This window comes from Lissotriton vulgaris, chromosome 10 (assembly GCF_964263255.1).
Source record: "Lissotriton vulgaris chromosome 10, aLisVul1.2, whole genome shotgun sequence".
Taxonomy (NCBI): domain Eukaryota; kingdom Metazoa; phylum Chordata; class Amphibia; order Caudata; family Salamandridae; genus Lissotriton; species Lissotriton vulgaris.
The window spans coordinates 960873255-960894409 of record NC_141698.1 but is presented as its reverse complement, the minus strand read 5'-3'; the positions used below and the strand labels follow the sequence as shown (position 1 = coordinate 960894409).

General features: G+C 41.2%; 1 protein-coding gene across 3 annotated transcripts in view; it reads left to right on the top strand.

The window, feature by feature from the left end:
- Positions 1-20883, top strand: part of ETV1 (ETS variant transcription factor 1) — a 127676-nt gene extending 106793 nt beyond the window's left edge. For 2 of the 3 annotated variants that reach the window (XM_086941959.1, XM_086941958.1), the window contains 3 exons: positions 6016-6185; positions 16761-16862; positions 17385-20883. In XM_086941959.1, the coding sequence (XP_086798085.1) occupies positions 6016-6185; positions 16761-16862; positions 17385-17606 (494 nt within the window). In that variant the 3' untranslated portion in view covers positions 17607-20883. The remainder of the gene's footprint in view (positions 1-6015; positions 6186-16760; positions 16863-17384) is intronic. The other variant, XM_086941960.1, reaches the window with a different exon arrangement.
- The last annotated feature ends 272 nt before the right edge of the window (positions 20884-21155 follow it).

Here is a 21155-nt window from a genome sequence, read left to right as displayed (position 1 = left end):
GGGGCACAGGGTCAGAGCTGATTTGCATATCGCCATTGTCTAACCCGGGGTGGTGTGGAGTGCAAAAAAACGATGGATTTGGGCCCAGATCTTTGGACTGGGGTGAATGTGTGACATTGATCCACATTCGGTCCATCACCTGTTTTGTTCGCAAATTCCGCCATAAGTGCGCTGGGGATGCTCAGACGTGGGTCCCAGGCACTCCACACCACTGGAGTCAAGCTAGCCGGGCTGATGAGAGGTGTTACCTCGAAACCGGTCCGGTCCTCGGATGCTTGATTCCGTTCTGGGAAGGACATGGCTTTTGTAGTTCGGACTGGACTGTTCGAATGGGGCACAGGGTCAGAGCTGATTTGCATATCGCCATTGTCTAACCCGGGGTGGTGTGGAGTGCAAAAAAACGATGGATTTGGGCCCAGATCTTTGGACTGGGGTGAATGTGTGACATTGATCCACATTCGGTCCATCACCTGTTTTGTTCGCAAATTCCGCCATAAGTGCGCTGGGGATGCTCAGACGTGGGTCCCAGGCACTCCACACCACTGGAGTCAAGCTAGCCGGGCTGATGAGAGGTGTTACCTCGAAACCGGTCCGGTCCTCGGATGCTTGATTCCGTTCTGGGAAGGACATGGCTTTTGTAGTTCGGACTGGACTGTTCCCATGGGGCACAGGGTCAGAGCTGATTTGCATATCGCCATTGTCTAACCCGGGCTGGTGTGGAGTGCAAAAAAACGATGGATTTGGGCCCAGATCTTTGGACTGGGGTGAATGTGTGACATTGATCCACATTCGGTCCATCACCTGTTTTGTTCGCATTATATCACATGTAGCATATTTTCCTAAAGACCAATAGTAACAGGCATCTCTCTGGCCTATAGTGTAAAGTGACTCATTAGTCTTTGCAACTAGCCCATAAAATCCTTCATCACACACCAGCATGCCAGAACACGGTCACTGACTTGCATCAGCCAGACAACTAGCATCCCTAACAAGCATCAACAGCGACAGACTATCCAAACACCAAACACCTAACAATTCACTTTTTACTGTCTCCTCCTGCTCCTGGACTTTAACTACCTGCTATTGTGTGATCATAGATCTTAAGAAAATAAAACCCCTTTTGCAGTTATGAATGCTTATTGTTTTTGTCACATATTACAGATACAATGCTTAATTTGATTTTACTGATTACTCTGAACAGCAGTAGGAACTGGGTTATCAGCATTTTGCTTGTGAATTAAGGATAATATGGGTGTAACTTACATCACCCTACAATGTGCTAGGAAAGCTGCACTCTGTGTACAGGTACACTTGAGGACCAGAAAAAGAATTATAGATTAGTAACATTGAATAGTGGGGATGTTTTGCACCAGTTGATTCCGAGTAACATCAAATAGACAGTGAGAGTGAAGCTTGAGTTGTCGACGATGCCACTCGAACCCCTCAAATGAAAAAAAAACATCCATGTTGGTTAATAACTTACTCCTCTATAATTTTATGTCATTTATGGAATCCTAAATAATATGATTCGCTATTAACATCTAAACCAGGGCAAAGGAAAAATTGGGGAGCCATATGCAACATGGCTGTTCCTCCCCCTGCCAAACTCAAAAATAATTCTTGACCTCCTACGACCCATTCCTCCCACCATCTACATTTTACCTTCCTCCCACCCAAATATAAAAACAAATGGCCTTTCTCTCGGACACCCACCATAACTATTGCCTAGGCCTTCCCTCCCACTCCCTTCCCAAACCTGCTCTCTCCACTCTTACAGTGAGAGCGGAAAGATGGCACTGAGTTGACTGCGGCCTACAGAGAGCTGCTGGTCAGTGCAGCATGCTTTCCCATGTCATTGTGGATCTGTAGGCCTGCACTGATAGGGAAATGTGGCAGATTGCACACGCAACAGGCTGCACGTCCCATGCGTACTCCCGGTACCCTCATCTGTACAGAGACGCGGGTAAGAAGATAGAATGCAGGCAAGTCCTCCAGCCTCCACTATTTTGCCACACTTTGGTCTCTGGAGACCCAAGTGAGACTTCCAAACAGAGGGGAAGTGCCACCTCTTCTGATGACACCACAACAGTGAGAAATAATTGTTGTTTACCACTGTTGCGCCATTGCAGCGAATAACCAAATTTTGACCTGGTTGGACATGCTAATGGCTTCCAGTGGAAGCCATATATAACAGTATTATCTTAAGTTGCACTGAGCCAATGAGTCTACCAGACCTGGATTATAGATGTTAATTTACCTTTCTTGTGCTTCACAACTCTACAAGATGTCCACCCCACAGCTCATTAGTCCTATGTACAGAGTTTTATGTGAGCACTCCATAGCTCTTAAAATGCTTTTGTCCACGAGCAAATGGCCATCCGTTCCTCCCAAGAAGATTCATACTGTAAGCAAAAGCCGAGCAGATGTGAAATATTTATCAGCCTTGGAAATAAAGCGCTGTCACAAGTAAAATGCCCGTCAGTGACATTGATGGGAATTTCTTGATGCGGCCTTCTGAGAAGACCATTTTCAACAGGGCATTTTTCCAAGATTTCCTCTGTCTATCAAGACTCCGTGTGTTTTTAACTGCATTTTATATCAGCTAGTCAGGGTTGCTGTATCTTCACAGAAAGAGCGAGTCTGCAAATGCCAGCACAACATGCCCACATTGGTTGACTTAAAGAGGCGCAATTGACAGGTGACAATTTCTTGTAGTTTTTAAATGCCAAATCTGGCACTGCCGGTGACTTGTGTACTTGAAATCCAACGCCCGGTGACGATTGGAAGTTTTGTGCCACCTCTTTCAAATGAAGTCGTTTTAATTCCAGCTGAATAGCAAACTTTTTTAAAGATTGTAAATTGAAATCACAAAGGGATTTGGTGTACATTTTTAGCAGATCAATAATAGTACCTGCCCTCATTGACATGTTGACCTGTTTAGAAAGGAGCAAAGTAAACAAATACATAAGTGCATAGACCTATTTCTGCCCCCTTACTAGCACAGGGCCAGTCCTGCAGTAGGTTCATTGGTATAACAATACTGCTGTACTGTATGGCCCAACCGCCGACCCCCCCCCCACCATCAGTGTACAAGTATATGACTGCTAGGCTAGCACTTGGTACCTGGATAGCATACAGCTCTGTGGCCACTTACCAAACTATGCAGGGCCTTTTTTGTGCCACTGACCACTATTCTGAGTGAGCTGTTAATGTCCAATCCAATCCTAGTTTGCACAACGATCTGAAATGTGTGCAAAATTGACAAAGGTAGCTCACACTTTAGAGTAAGTTTACTACTAGTCCCTGCTCACAAAGTCCAGTTTTGTTGTACCTTACACTTTTGTAGTAAGTTTGGCATTGCACATGTCCAACCACGGGTAGTGCAACACCCTCAGATATAAAATAATGGAAGTAGGGACTTGGTGCAAACATGCAGTTTATGAATACTGACCATATTCTAAAGGACAAGTTACTACAAAAGAGCAGTTTGTGAATGGCTAGTTTGGCAGTTCTACTAAATGTGCTCCAAAGTGAGTTTGTGAATCTGGCCCTATATGTTGTGCAGTAGAAAGGAATGGGCTTGGGTGGTGACCTTGGGCGTCAGTTAGGAGTAGAATGTTCTCAACAAAAGGATGCAGCTGCAATAAAACAGAACAGATCGGAGTCTTTGTGCCCTATTTACTTTCTGTAGAGTCCAGTCCTTGCCACCCTGATAGGCTGTTGGTTTGATAAGGAGTCACTCCTGTGTGTGTTATTGATTCCACCGCCCCTGGAATTTTGGTGTCTCAATAAATCCAAGCTTGCAACTTTCATGGTTGACAATAGACCTCGAGATCTAAAATTGGTCAAGCTTCCAGACTCCGAAAAAAGGATAGGCATTCGATAAAGGCATATATATATTTATATATTTATATATTTATATATATATATATATATATATATATATATATATATATATATATATATATATATATATATATATATATATATATATATATATATATATATTCACTGAACAAAACATAGGTTTCAGGCCTTATATAGTTAGGAATTAGCTTTTAAAAAACCTTTGAAATTCACTCAAAAAAAGTTTTAGGGGTGTTATAGTTAGCTGGACATTTCACTCATACAAAACCGTTGATATTGCTCCTATATAGTTTGTTGTACTAACTATATTTCGCGCACCCGCAATGCACTGCTGATGATGTCACATATTAGATCATTCATGACATGGTCAGTGACATCACTAATGACATCTCAAATGACATCACTGATGACATCACTGATGACATCATCCATGAACTTAGATATTCTGAAAACTCGACCAATTTGCAGTCCTAAATATCAAGAGGTGTAATTGGGTGCACTGCCCTTACTGGACTGAAATTGTATTTTAACACTTTTTGTCATTGCACCCTTAACATTTTACATTTTACTCTATTCTTCTGTATGGTGTGCGACATGCTGCTCTCCTTAGGTTCTAATCGATTTTGCCAAAAGGGCGCTTGGCCAGGTGCTACATATGTAGTGCACCTAACTTTCTATTGACAACCGGTTAAACCAGCGATTGTTCCATTTTCCAATAAGAGAATGGGCCCTACTTGGCAATATTCGCCCCAAGACTGAAATTAGGGAATGGCCAACCTTCTATGCCTTTATGGGTTGCCTCTTTGAACATGCATTGAGAGCTGTGCGCTGACGGCACAAAAAGCACATCTGCGCCACAGTTGCAGTTTTCCTAGAGCATGCTTATCAGGTTGCATATTTAATGGAAAATAGTGTAATTTCATTGTTTGCTGTTCTAGAATTTGCATCTTTGAAGAGGTGTGACCAGTGTCAAATATAGTTACTATTTAAAGGATAAGGTGAAAACACATGTTTTTGCTCTTTCGGAGGATGAAGCAGCAGCAAGATAATCAAGGAGATGTCTTGTTCTTAAAATATTTTTGTGCTCTACAGCATTTAATTAAATAAAAATTAAGTCTCTGGAGAAAAAAGAATTAAGGGCCTCGTGGACACAGCATTTTTCTAGTCACAATTCCTGTGACTCACAGAATAGTTTTTTTGCTATCTACTGATCAAGTTGTGGGATGCTTTAACTTTAGGAAATAGTTATTTTGAAGCAGCATCTGTTGGGATGGAGGTCTGCTGTCCATTTCAGGCCTCCTTCTTTGGTGTGACAGTCATTCACACACTGTTTCCAATTGTGACTTGCCATCTTAATATTCCCAACTTGCATTCCCATTGGCAATCCAGCCGGTGTGTAGATTGCCATAGTGCCTCAGGCCCTACATGTTAGGAGACTGCACATCAATTGAAGGTACAATCGAACCAACTGTAAACTAATGGTGCAGGTATGTCCTGTTTTCCATGTAGCTTAAGTAGACTAGTTTCCCTGAAAATATGTTAATCCTGGCTCGGGCCTGCTGTAATATTGCATGATCCAATCAGCTGGTACTTGACAGCTCTTCTCTTAGGCGTGTGGCCTAAAGTTGAAAAACAAGTATTTATGTTACTTGTATTCACTATTTTTTAAGTTTGATTTTATTAAAGAAAAACAAAAGGGGGAAAAAAGCAATACAATGATATAGCGAAACCTATTTAACATCAGATGAATCAATAAAATAGAAATATACAATGATATAATCGTCACTCTGGGAACAATGAGTAAAATGCTTCACATGAAGAAATGAGGAAAGAGGGAAAGGGAGATGAAGCAAATTGTAGTTACTGTAGAAACAATTGAAACAACAGGCTGTTTTCCTGTAGATCCAGTTATTGTTTTTGAAGTAATGTGATGCACTGGTGAAACTCAGGATCATTTGGAATGCAAAAACTCACTTTCTTTATGACAATCATATGGCTTCTTTCATTTAGGGACCACTACTCTCTCAAGGGGTGCATAAATATGCATGGTATCTTAGAACCATAGTTATGTACCAAGTGGGACACTCTTTTCAATGTTGTGCATATTATGGGAGGCTAGTCTGAATATTTCAATTTTCTGTTCCACAGGGGACATAAAACAGGAACCTGGAATGTACCGGGAAGGACCCACATATCAAAGGAGGGGATCACTTCAGCTCTGGCAGTTTTTGGTGGCGCTTCTTGACGACCCTTCGAATGCACACTTCATCGCTTGGACAGGCCGTGGAATGGAGTTCAAACTCATTGAGCCAGAAGAGGTGAGTCTTGCATAAGGTGAATTGAAATACACAAGCAGGAGATCACACTCGCAGCAGCAAGGTGAATATTCTTGTATTCATGGTAATTGTCCACTACCCCAGTTGCGCATGAAAGTCGAAGCCCCCATCATTATAGTCAATATATTGACGATCCATCATAATGGGGCTCATCAATAAAATGTGTTGCTGACCTGCACCTCACACTGCTGCCCTAAAAACTAATCTGTTTATGCAGATGGCCACTGCTGATCTGTAGATTCAGTATCTTCGGATAACCTCTATGCAGGATTTACTGCTGCTCAAAACAGGCAAGTGTGGCTGTTTGATCACAGCCATGAGATTAGAGTTTAACGTTTTGGATAGAAACATTGGTTTCCTACTGGAGGGGTGGAGTCAGTGTGGGGGAAGGCTGTGACCAGGGCCACTGGAATTCCACTGCAGCTTTTTTTTGCATAGTTAGGGATTTGCCACATAATACGGCATCTGATGCATAATCTGCAGATTTTAACCAAAAAATATTGTCTCTAGCTCAAACGCTCAAAAGTTACAAAAATTGTGGTGATGCAGGTTCACGTGCAGTAGAAGGCAAAGGTTTATTGGTCATCGTTATGTTGCTATTTCTCTTTATGGAGGTGAAATCTTGGCCCACCTAGTATGACATGTGTAAAATTCCACAATAATGAAGTAATAGTATAAAGAAGTGCCACATTTTGCCACATCATTTATCTTTTATTGCTGCATAGTTTAGTCGACCCTGCAACATAATTTCGAGCTCCCCTGTCACATAATTCCAGTGGCCCTGGCTGTAGCCCATTTGGGTAGCAAAGTGATCAAATTAAGAATAGTCCCAAACATTCCAATTGGAATTTAACACTCAATTTCCGTACTTGATTTCTATAATAAAAATACAGGGGAATGTGTGCAAAATGGGAGTGACTTCATCAGACACCACCATTTCAGGAGTGACGGGTGTGGCGTACCTGTACACACACCAATATTTACCATGTGAATAAGAATGTTCACTGTGCAAATGGCCATTTGTGTTACACTTATCACTTCAATCTGTGTGCTCCAGGGCAATCTGGAGGTATAATTTCCTCGAGGAAATATTTAGCGCGCGTTGTGGTTTTTTCAGCTGCACAATTTTGCCTCAGGATTTTGTGTTTTGTTTAGGTCAGAATGAAAGAGTAAGTGCAGGATCTTTTTTTTCTTCTTAGTGCTAAAACCACTTTTTCCTTTTTCTGACCTTGCAAATCCCTCCAGACAATGTCATTTGAAATCAGTTAGTTTCAGCCCAGCTCGCAATGTCCAACTGCAAAAACAGAGTTTGCGCCCAACTTTACATTTGTGGTTTCAATCTGCTTGCTGGTAATTCGATTTGAATTATCACTTACACCCACCTACATCCTCTACCAGCTTTACATTTAAAGAGCACTTAGCCTACTGGTGCTGTAAATGAGTTTCCCAGAGCTTGACCCTCAGTGTTAAATCTGGTAGGATGATTGATTTGTGCAGCTTTATTGCACAGTCCTGGTGATCTTTGTGAATCCATGGAAATGTGTAGATCAACAACACCCTTTGGACTTTGCAACAGCTTCGAGCACATGTACGTACACTGCTTTGCAACCGTGTTGAAGAGGACACTTATTGCCATCGAGGGCCAATTCGATTTTCTATCCGGTATGCAGCATTCTTTGACTAGAGCATGGTAAAGAGACGAGAATGAATACCCTATTTGATATTATAACTAGTATATGTGTTGTGATGTACATTGTGATATTTAGTGTATGATTTCGCTCTGACAACTGTGGCAAAATTCAACGTGGTCCTGTTTTGAATTTTCAAAACGCCTTCTAGATGCTTCCTATTTGCCACCGAGCTTGTTGCTAGCATGAACAGGAAGGACTAGCAATGCACCTCCTTTATCAAACAACACACAAAAGCGGCCCTTTCACGCTGCTGCACGCGGTGGACTTGAGGCAAAGCCTTTGTTGACAAGAATGTAATCCACAGTTCAGCAGAAAGTGGGGGAGTGGCCGCTTCCATGAAACCAGCCACATTGTAATCGAGAACTTCCGTTGCTCCGATACTGTACCCATTTTTACATTCCTGTTGCAAGGGTGGACCAATAGTTGGTGAGATTGCACTGCACAAGCGAATAGCGCGGGAAAGAGGAGGTTTCCACCTGGACTGAGCTCCTTTGCACATTTTACCTCCCAATATTTTTCTATACTGACCTTACAAACTTGCTGATATTTTCTGTAGTGGATTTCGTTTGTGCAGGTTGGTGTAAAAAACATGTCAAAAGAAATCAACGCCCAAATTTACTAACTGAAAATGCACATTTTATTGCAACTTTGTGTGCGCTGAGACACATTCACTCAGGTAGGGGTGAAAGTTGTGTATCATGACATGCTTTAATAATGCCTATGCACGACTGTAGCTTGCATGTGTTTTCAGTATTCAGGATCACTTCAGTCATACTTGTGAATAGGTTACAAACATCATGCTGTGTGCCTCACAGCATTCAACACAATGCCATTTTTCTTAAAAAGCACAGTACCTATGTATTGTGAGTAGATATTCATACTTAAAACATAGATAAGTCATGACCATTAGCGCAACAGGAGAGACTGAAGCTGCTTGACGTTGGTTCACCCGCTCTTGCTACAGGCCCCACACTCACCGATATTTAAATTCTTGTCCGCCTAGCCGAGTGTGCCTAAAGTTCATTCTGGCCCGGCCCAGCCGGTGAGCCTCCCAGCATTGCACTGCAGTGCTTGCCCCACATCATGCCCAGCCACCCGTCTACACTTCCATCCTTCCAGCCACCTGTCCTCTCTGGCACCTACCAGTGCTCCACTGGACGAGGCGGCTCTTCACTGTTAGATGCTGTTTCCTGCTGTAGGATGTCCCAACCAGTTATAGTGGTGTTGGCATTAAAGACACAGCAGCAAAACAGAGGGTCGGAGCTCAGTGCAGTTTTAGGCACTGCATTGTTTAGTTTACTGCTTTCTACTCAGGGGCACTCGTTGTGCAGAACGCAGACAGCGTAAAATAGTGGTAGGTTCTCATGAATTGGCCCAGAGAGTTTGCATGTTGAATTTCAGTGAAGTGGGCCAAGCTGTGGCAGTACAAGTGACCATTTATGTCATTGTTGTCAGTGTAAAGGTTTTAGGCCTTTTCTTTAAAACACCTGCACTGCTTGATTGCAGGTAACTGGGTTTGCAAAAGGAAGCGTTTAGCCTATTGTTGAAGTTTCACATCTGGAATTTCCATTACATTTCCTAATGGTTCAGAGTATGCTCATGATGTCGAGGTCCTGAAGGTAGGATTAAAAACTGGAAATGTGACCCCTCCCTTATGCAAATCTCTATGAAATGGGTGGATTTCCACAGATTGTTATCCAAGGCTGAGGGCCTTATCACAGAGGCAGTTTGGAGTACGTAAAGTGGTACGCCTTCAGTACTCTTAAACGTGTTCTTACATGTCTTTGTGAATTAGCCCAAAATATCTAAAATAGAAATATTCAGGTCATTTTCCTATAGAATTAGTACAAATTGAAATGCAAAAAGGGAACACCACATTGGGAAGTGATAACTCTGTTTTTTGTCCCTTTTTTGGCCAGAGTGGTAGTTGCTCATTATTTCATGCTCTCCTGATCTAAATGGGGAAATAGCTTGCTGACAATACTGCATGTTTTCCCCTGTACCAACCTAAAAACAAATCTTGCTAATTTTACCTGTATATATTGTGGCAGGTATTATCTGGCGAAAATTGTTTTGAGGTGCTGGGGGTTGGCAGTACTCCTGGTCTATAAAAATGTGCAGCCTATTTGTAGTGCAGATTCTTTAACACCTTCAATGTTCATGACTAGGTCAGCTCGTCATGAGCCACGGTGCTCTTGTGCTCATGAAGAGCTGAGCTCATCATGACCATTAGAACGCTCGCACACTGGGCTGATTCCCCTGCTGTGCGAGCGTTCTAAAGAAACGGGTGTTGTCATGGCGAGCTCAGCTCGTCATGATCACACGAGCACCGTGGCTCATGACGACCTGAGCGCGTCATGAGCACGGGAGCGCTGTGCGCCCCTCTTCCCCCCAGCAAAGCGGGGAAAGCAGCCCCGCATGCAAGGGGTTAACAAAACCTTATTTGCTCTCAAATCTGTATTACCCCGTAGCTCAGAATGAAGCTCTAAGATATCAGTTGCTGCATTATTTATTTGAGTATGTTTCCAGACAGAAGCGGTATTCTTTTGCTAGCCTGCTGCCGTTAAGACCTGCTGTTACAGACTAGCTAGTAATTAACTATATTCCTCTAACAAATCTTTCCTTCTTTGGCTAGTGTTAAAAATGTCTCCATGATCACCTAACTTCAGAAGTATGGGAAATAAGTTAATAGAGGTAGTTAATTAGTCCTCCTTTGCTGACTTCTAAATTAAAATATAATCCAGAAATTCTTTTATTTGTGCTATTTATGAGAGAAACAGATAGTGTTCATCAAAGTGTGCACCATTTTAATTTAATAAAACAAATCCATGCTTGAGCCATCAGACTTCTCTCTTTCATCGAAATGAATGTGTGCACATGACTAGGAGTTACTTTACATAATAAATGACTGTGCACCAGTAGGAGACTTAGATTTGGGCCAATCTCCAATGCTTGTATCACTTGGATAAACAGAGTTCCTTTAATATATTGTAAACCTATGGTAAATGTACCCAATTAAATTGATTCACCAGCAACATTTCACAGCTTTTAGCCATAAACCTCATTTTCTTTGCTACCAATGATAAAATAAGTCCATTGATATAGATATATATGAGACAACATTTCCCGCAATTTCATAAATAAATGACAACGATGTACTTCGTTTTCCAGCTGCCTCTGAACGTTTCTGTTTTTAAACTTCCATAGAAAATAAATAGAAAATATTGAGGTTGTATTGTGACGAATGCATCTTGCTAAAGCCACTACTTGTAAGCGAGAAATGCAACCGTGTGTGATCTATTACACAGAATGCGTTGGCATGTTTGGCGAGCTGTACAAAGCCTAGGCCCCCCCCATTGAGATATCATTGAGGCTGTTTCAGGTCGCTGTTGTATGTTAATCTTCTGAATTGCAGCAGGACTTGATATCTAACATGGACTGGTATGAAGGGGAGAAACGCCTAAAAGTTTCTAATTTTCAGACTCAGGTAGGGGACTGGGTGTTACCCTAAAGCACCTTAATTACGCCTACCTGAACGCAGGGTCTGAAGCTGGCGTGCAAAAAAATCACTGCACTATACATCAGCAACATCTGCAGGCCTCAATGTAACTAATCAGATCATACCTATTTGCAGAAACTTCTGCAAAATAGCAGATATCAATTAACTTCACTGTCCATAGGGCCAAGAGACTTCGGTTTTCCTCATTTCACGTGGGGAGAGTAATCCAATGGATCACCGTATTGCCTTTTAACGGTTTGGTAACAGGGGGTGTTTCAGAATTGGGGGATTCCATGAGCCCTCGTGAGGGTGTGACCGAATAGGGCCGCTCCTGCTAGCTCTGAGGTGCCGTGCCGCATCTCTCTCTCCTTCCTATTTGCTAAGCCGTATGAAAATGTGGGTGTTGAGGCCTGACACCACGTTTGTACGCGGCTTATGTTGAACAAGCTGACCATTGGCCACAGTGGTTAATTTGTAAAATAATAAGTGCAGAGGCTGTCGTCAGGAGGCAGCTTGCTCCAGCTCATTTCTCCTGTTAGCGCCGGCTAAAATAGAACCGACTACGAACCATGAAAGTAGGGAGAGGATGTGGCATTATGGCCAGAGCTACTGACTTCTGAACCAGGTGTGAATCTCGGCATCCGTTCAACATCCTCTGATTCTGGGCAAATTACTTAATCTCCCATTGCCTACCATAAATAAATATGTCCTTAACTGGTGCTCATGAGAAGCTCTGTGTTGAAGACTAAGTGCCAGTGCTGAGCACCGGAAACCACCGAATCAAAGTAAGCACTGATTGGTCGCAAGCGTGGGTTGCACAATCTGATTTGTGGTACAGCCGTGTCCATCTTGTGATTGTTGTTTGGGAGGTATTTGGCCATACCTTGGAAGAGTGAGGCTACAGTTACTCTCATTCAGAATATAAAGAGGACCCTGCATGCACTAAAATCATCTGCTGGTGTAATTTCAGTGTCATAATTGAAATGTAATCATATGGTTGGAATTTTGAAATGATTAAAATCCATTAGTGGTAGCGGATCTTTTTGCGGTTGTGATATTCGTGAGAAATGTGGGATGTTGTTGTGGTAGCTGTTCAAAATAAATGGAATTCTCACAAAGGTTCACTGTCGTAGGTATTTACAAATGTTTTACTTTGACACTTCCTTACATGGAAACAAAGAAGGAAGTGACTGAGTAAAGAGGAAGAAGAGAACGCTATGGCAATTTGTAAGCACAAAGGTGGGACTAGCTATCGCCGCCCTACTGGCTCCTTTATTACTTGACAACGCAAATGAATATAGGTAAAATAAACCTTCACTGACAAACCTAAGAAAATGAATGCCCTTAAGACATAGGTTATTCTTTTTTTTTTTAAGCCGAAATAGAAAGTACATCCGTGCCTTTCCAAAATAAAGGAGTAAGAATTGTGACTCTGAAGTTATTCCCATGTGCTATAAACTCAGCAAACGAAGGCACAAGCCATAAACCTTCCCAGTTTCCTCCGTTGAATATTCACCAGAGAGACGCATTCTTTGCATTGCTGGTTGGAAAATAACTTAGGCTAGGTAAGCGGTGCAATGTTGGACTGTGTAAAAACAATACACAGCACTTTGAAAGTTATTACAGACTAGACCCAATGTCAATCATAATTGACTATGAATTAGGGTAATTATCAAACAGTAAGAGATGTATTCTATCATTGAGAAACAGGTCTTGTCTTTGAACAATCTGAGTAAGTTTTTGGCTACACTGGACCGTAATCAGAGTTACACGGATGGCATGCTCACATCAAAAAGTCACAGAAATCCGTTCTACCATATTATGGGCTCTAAGGCACTTGTAGTATGTCGGATGGGACATCAGCCACATTTGTGATGGAGCACCCCTTTCCCCAAACGCCAAATTAGACCGTCTGAATTTAGAAAGTGGTTATCTGTACTTATTGAAATGGTCTTTTTGTTATTGTTGTGAAATCTGCCGTTCAGAACAGTGGTAAGCATGCATTATTACCTTTTTATCTCCTGTTCCAAAGTAGGGAACTTGGAATGGTGACGTGATACAGTGCCAGAAGTTACTGCATCCAGGGGTATCGTGTTTACTTGGTCCGAAATTACCTGATCAACGACTATCTCAATTTGCATAATCCCTGCAGTGTATTGTCTTGGCCTGAAAACATTATAGATCGTGTAGGACAGTTGTTTGCTATTAGGGATATAGCTGACTAAATGATTGCCATTTTAGCTGGCCATTCCTACCACATATTCAACATTTAGTCTACTCCACAAGAACACAAGACAATATCCCTGGTCCCATGATGCATGCCACATGGCTGCAATGCATGTGGTTACATCTGAGCCATATTAATGCAAAGATGCCTCCAAAAAGCCAGCAGAGTAATGGGCAACTGTGCATCCGAGAAGAATGAAACAAATGGAAAAGTCCTTCAGCATTCACATCCATGCACCTCTCCAGGCCACTGTCCAATGTTATCCACTCTTAAATGGTGCAGAAGTGTGCTCCTGCCTTGCCGGCCACTGCTGCGAGCAGAAAAACACACACTGAGTTGACGCCTATCTTAAAAAATCTGTATATATGCACATACATGTATAGATTGTTAGCTGCTCCATTTTGATTGGCTTACTATAGTTTGAACGCCATTTCATTAAATCGTGTTCCACGTCGGCGGAGTAGGAGAAATTGCGTTATTTTCCTCAATGTGAACAGGAAATGAGAGGGATTTTTTAAAGTTAGCTTAAAAGCAAGAGTGATGTAGGCCGAGGAAATTGCTTGTGCATTACAAAAGGGAGTGAGTTGTTTCATGTATTTCATCATTCACTCAAATGCATCTATACAGCAATTAAAACAAAGAATACTGTATTGTCTTTCATTCTGAGCTAAAAAAAATGTTTTCCATCACTTGGGGCCAAATTGGACATTTATGTATGTAAGTATGGCCTGACCCATCATTCATAGAAGATGGAAGGATGCCACCTGCTGGCTGGAGCTGGCATGCCTTACTATACAATGAATCCTAAAGGAAAGAATGTTTAAAAGTTTTATCGAGCCGTGTGTTTATTCAGAATGTGGTCGTGTTCGCTGTGCAGCCCACGTGGGCCGACATTCCATACTGCAGCCTGCTGAACCACACGTCACGGTGTTCATGTGAAATACTACTAATGTTTTGTTAATTCAGAACTGCTTCAACAAATCTTTCCAATTACATACTTTAAGAACCTACGGATGTCATTCACGTAAACAGATGCTCCTAAACCAGAGTTGATTTTCAGTTTTATTTTTATAACCTTACTGCTACTAATCCTTGTAGGTTTGGCATCCACTGTGGTGCAGACAGTGGTTTTGCTATGGCACCTCATTCCTCTCCGGCGCCCAATAGTTGTATGTGTACTTGTTGGTGATTCCTGCCCCACTTGGCCACTCTGGCTCAGTTTACAGAGCCATGCCAGCTTTACTGTTTGGGTGCGCAAGTGACACGGTTCAGGAGTTCAAAGACCTGTTTTGTGTTCACATAATCTGAATTTACCCTCTTAAATGGATTTCATCACACATAAAATCACACAGGAATAGTGTAATAACACAGAAATCTGCTCCAATGGGCGTCCCAGCATGGGAAGTTGGAATGTATTCAACACCCACAGATTCACACACTTCAGGATGCTCTCAGTCTATTTCATGGCACCATCTTATCCTGGTCAATATGTTAGACCTTCCAAAGGGATACCCGTCGTGGGGAATATAACTTCAAACTTTATAGATATAGAGAGGGGGCCGGTCCAAGAGAAAACAAATGTCCCCTTTGGAAAAAAAAAGAGTTTGTGCGCAAGCACCGTTGCTTAGCATTTGCACATGCGGGAATGTACACTATATACCTTTATGAAGGCGTAAATGATTACGCATTCAGTACTCCTGAAAAGCTTTAAATGGGATAAAAGATGCAAATGTATTAATAATGTGCATGTTAATTTGAGGGAGTATGTGTGTGAATTTTTTTTAAGGTCAATACGGCTCACAATTGTCCCACTCTTTAAACTATAAGGCTCGGATGTTAGTAATAGCATTTTAGATTGTCCCCACCATCTTGTTAATCATCAGCAGTCAACAGCAGCTCAAGGATCCCATAATATTTGGATTAAATTACCCTGCCACATATGATAAGAATACTGCAAGTCACTGAGGAGTTGCATGACCACACAGAAGAACTAGGTTGAATGCTTAGCTCCTTTGTAAGCTAATTAATCATAGTGGGTTCTTGCAGTGTTTTTTTATTTTTATTTATTATGCGTTGTAGGGTATTTTATTTCTTATAATATATGAACATACCATCACCATGCCCATATACCAATTCAGTTGTTGAGGCCTTTATCTTTCATAGAAAGGCGGTCGTATGTTGTAAAAATGAAGACTAAAAGCAGAATCATTTGTTCAAAATTAAACACACTAAAAGGCAGGTTGTAATGTATTAGAAACAATACATGGTATCAGTTTAACACAAGTCAGATTTTTGAAAATGCTGTTGGTCAGAATGTGAAGAAACTTGCAGAACTAGTCTGTCTGTCCTGTTATGACCAGTAGCTTGGAAAAACATGTTGCCATAACTATCTCCCTCCTTTCTGCTGATCACTGTTGATTTTAGAAAAACAGATCACCCAAATGTAAAGCCAGTTCTAATTGTTCAAACCGCATCTGTAATTATTCTCTGTGACGTGTTTTTTACTTCGACTGCTGCCTCTGGCAGTAGGTATTATGTAAGTTATTACAGTTGAGCAGCTGCATCATTGTTGCTAGGTGACTATAGGCATCAAAACTGCACTCTAATAAAGAAAATATAGGCTGTCTTTTTATACAGGGATTGGAGGCTTTCAGGTATTGCATTCCAACTTTTTATTCTAAAGGCTAAAACGTTGTGTGACAGTAAAATGAGGTGGCATCAATGTACCACAAGGTGCACAAAACGAAACTACTCATTTGGGGATCTGTGCTGTAATACATACCTTTCTCTTTGGGAAACTGGAAGGTATAGTAGGTAAAAGAGAAATGTAAGCACTTCTGTCTAGTGATCCATTTGTATTGTACTAGTAGGACTTTATTAACACGTGCCATTTTCTGTTCTCTGCTTGTGTTTAACTGTTTTTGATCTAGTTAATCGCAACTTGTGCCTGCCAATTAAAAAAGGCTATCATACATTTGAGTGATTTCTCGAACAATGTATTTTAGGGTTGCGTTGCAGGCAATGTAGTCTCCAGAAAAAAATAATATTCAGAGGTTTTTTACATCATCATGTTATTTCTCGTTGGATTTTTTTATTAATAAAAGTTTGATTGCTATTTTTGTTCACTTTTTCCCCATTAGGTGGCACGTCGGTGGGGGATTCAGAAGAACAGACCCGCCATGAACTATGATAAACTGAGTCGTTCCCTCCGCTACTATTACGAGAAGGGAATCATGCAGAAGGTGAGAAGCCAAGGCAGTATTAACATTCAGTGGAACTCTGCATGCTCATTTGTGTGAGTGGTGCTTGAAGAGCGGTCATGAGCCAAAGATTACATTTTTGCCTTTTTACTTTGCTCTTGTCACATCACAGCGACACTGATATCTTGATGCTTGAACGCATATTTCAGTGTCACCACAGTCAGAGCAGGGAATCCATAATTCTGGTCTCCTTCTACCCATGCACGTTTGTAGTATTGAACAAGATAACATCATAAAAATGACAAAAAAACATTGCAATAAGCCTCTGAATTTTACGGGAGAGACCTGTTGGCTTTGGCAATGCTTGTTCTGTAATGCATTTCCTAAATCTAAATATTGACACATTTGCCATGTCAGAGGGTGATGTTCTTGATGTTCCTAGATTTTCCTATAGCCCATTGTCCAGTGGGAGGTATGTTATGACTGTAGAATTGTTGGCAATTGGATAAGTAAGTTTTGTTTTAGAGTTGTGTTTTTAATGATTTGGTCTCTTCCTTCTCAAAGGTCGCCGGAGAGAGATACGTCTATAAATTTGTTTGTGACCCGGAAGCGCTCTTCTCCATGGCCTTTCCAGACAACCAGCGCCCTATGCTGAAGACGGATATAGAGCGACACGTCAACGAAGAGGACACAGTACCACTGACTCACTTTGACGAGAGCATGGCGTTTATGCAAGATGGCGGCTGCTGTAACCCACACCCGTACAACGAAGGCTATGTGTACTAACGGCAGGGACAGGCGAGAGAAGCGTCTGTGAATTGCCTCTTTTGCAAGACCCCCGAGGACTACAAGGATTGCTTGCATTTTTCAACTGTGCACAGAGAGGCTTTTCCTGTTGCATAACTCCTATGGTCTGCCATGGACAGCGCACTTTATTTGAGGGGGGGAGGGTTGAAATAAATCTTTTATTTTATGTAACAGGAAGAAAAGGGGGTTTACTATATACTTAAGCTTGGGAAAGGAACACAGGTTTTAAGTACAAAAATGCTATATTATGTCTGTTTTGTTTTATATCCGCATAAGATAAATTGTGCATTTTTTTCTGGATGTTCGTAGTACAGTTAATTCCTACTGCATAAATATACTGGTAGCTTTTCATAAACGGACGAAAAGATTTGCCATCAGCCAACGGCAGCCAAAACTTTCCATTGACACAAACCAAAAAAGTCTCTCTTGATTATTTAATGTAGGAGCTTTAACATATTTGTACCCTCGCCTTTTCTTTTTGACTATATTATAAACTGATATTTAAATGTTTCTATTTATTTTTCTATTTTGTTCCATTTCCCTCATGGATCTCGGAGACAGCAATGTTATCGCTTCTACGGCACATACATACACATAACTGAGCACAAGCAAGTCGCTGGGCTTGCAACACAATATGTTGAACCTGGTGCCGCTGTGCTGTCCACAAACTACTGGGACTGTTTTATAGACCTTTTAGCTTCCATTTTTGGAGAAATAATGGCATGTCTTCAGGCTCACTTGCTATTTTTGAAGATTGGATTTAGTCTCATGATCGAGGAAAAAACATTTTGTGTTCTGCCATTTCCTTTACATCATAAATAAGTCATTTGATCAATAGGAATTAACTGTACTATACTGTTTTAGACACAGCAAGCACTCGTTGCAGATTGAAAGTATCCAATACACTAAATAGGTACTTTAGTAATTTTTAGACATGGTACCAGTTAATATGCATTTAAATCTTTTACTGCTGTGTGTTATGTTGATAACATATTTAAATAGTAGATAACGCTAATGCTTCTGCTGCTGTCTTTTCCGTATTTTCCCCTCTGATGCTGTTATTTACCACATCCCTTCCAAGGAATGCTGTAATTACAGGTAGCAGTTATGGGACAAAAATAGCTGACTTGGTCCAGTTGTTGCTTAGAAGATAGCTTACGCCACAGCTGTACTGCAAGCAGCTTTTACATGCATCGACAAACAAATGACAAGCTTCAGCTTGCGAAAGGAAGCTCGGCGGAACCTTTTCTAACTTTCATCGGAATGGAGACTTTACTTCGGAACTGTCCAAGGACACAATGACGTTGTCGTATGACTTTGTAGTGCTGGCACTGAAGCTACCAATCACCTTTTGGACGCTCTGTAAATGTGAGCAGATGCATTTGGAAGACAATTTAAAAGCTTTCAGTTTTTTTATACAGTATATATATATTTTTTTTTTAGCGTCAAGGGGGGGTGGGGGCGCCTATGGGGAATCCCGAAAGCAGGGATAACATTACTCACCAGGGCATAAAAACATAATGCTGTACTTGAAATTATACCAACTCCAGTTATGTTTTGATTTGACTCCTAATTTTTTGGGAGTGGGTCAGCAGAAACTGAACTAGATAGGGCGAAAAGTTCTTTCTTCCAAGAAGCATCCAACACTCTTGTTCTGTTATGTAATTGAAGAGGACAATAGTAATAAAAAGATTAATAATGACGATGAAACCTGTAATTTTAAATGGGCTCCCTCTGGTTTGTTTTTGGCAGTCGAGAATATTTTCTACTCACCCGGTCTGCAAAAAACAGCAGTGACCCCCTCTGTTTTAGACTTTGAATGTCAAGCAGTCATCAGAATGGTCGCTATATTACGAGTGGGCAATGGTATCATACAGTTTGTACTTTATTAACTAGATTATTCCTATTAAAAAATATAATAATCCCAGCAAGAGATAATATGTGTTAATCAGTGGCTCTTCTGAGAGATGTTGTCCAATATTATAATTCTCGAAGGCAAAACACAATGGGCCTGTCTTCCCAGGGGTATCTGGAAAACAATTCCTAAAAGTCTCCACACTCACCAGTGCTCTCCCTCAATTATAATTAGTATTGGTGAAGCACTATAAAAAACACCCAATGTTATTCCCAAATTTCCAACTAGGGCATTCATGAGATGCTGATAAGCTCTAAGAAGATCTTCCCTTGCATGGCTCTACCTTTCTTCTTCTGCACCGAACGCAAATATAGTGGACATCTCAGCATTAAAATCCTATTTTAAGGTGTTTTGAATTGCAAAGGTTTTGAATGCTCATAGTCAATTATCTGTTTCAATCCTATTTGTTTGCATTGGTAGCAGAGTTCAAGATTCTCCCGTATTCAATTCTCATAGCTCTTGATTTCCTGAAACCAACAATAGGTATCCATTTTTGGCAATGCATACTTGGAGTTTTGCCACAGTTTGCTGGTTTCTTTTTCAGGGCTCTCAAAGGGTTATATTAACCGCTAGGAGAAGAGATGCTGTCACCGTCACTGCTCTAACTTCTGAACCCTGAACTGTCCTAGATGGCATGTTTGGATGTTATGGACCTGTGCCCTCTAGTGATGGGATATCTGAAAAGGTTGAACTGGTGCAGTGCTGTTGAAAAAGCCCACAAAGTGTGGAAATACATTTAGACGGCATATTGTACGCTCCTTCAAAGGCACTGCCTAGAAATAATGACAGCCTGGCAGCTTTAGAGACACCACGCAGCAATATGCGTACATCACCTATGAGTTAGTTGTGTGGACAAAATGTTCTTGTTCCCGGCCATCAGTCATCTTTAAACCACCAATGACGTCAACGTCCATGATCTTGTGATGCCTTGGTCAGGGTGGGGACCCAAGAGTGTCTGAAATGGAAGTACCATGAAAGTTGATGTGTATGAAAAGGTTCTAGAGAAATCTCTTTTGCCTTCTGGACCTCAGCATCTCTCACATACTTTCCTAAAGAGAGTGCAGGTGAACTGTGGCCATCACAAGGAAGAGTTCAGCATCCGGGATGAACAATTTCTGAAAACACATTTTTACTTTGTATGCTGGTGACTGCCTTGAAAAAACCTCTGTGTGTAAATTCTCCCAGAAAAAACAAACGAGGGTAATTTTATTGTTCAGTCTGTAAGAGGGGAGGAGTAAGGATGTACTTAAACTTTTATTTAAAGTTCTATGAATTTGTTTTTGGTTTGTTTTGTGTTTTTTATGATAGTTCAATAAATCTGGCAGCTGATTTCTGCAACAATGTGACCAATGCATTATTTGGGGAGGTTTCTGTAATGTGGCAGCATTTCTTTCAGAATTCCTAGACTGTTCCAGATGCATATATAATTTATATGAGGAAACTGGGTAGTAGGAAATATTAATGTCACCCCACCGAGGTTTTAATGAATTAATTTTATTGAGCGCAAACAACTACTGTCCTAGTGCCTGTTATTGTCTTTCAGAAGGTGGCTGAGATTTGAAATGAACGAGCATATTCCAAACAAAATTACATCTTAATATTATAATCAGTGT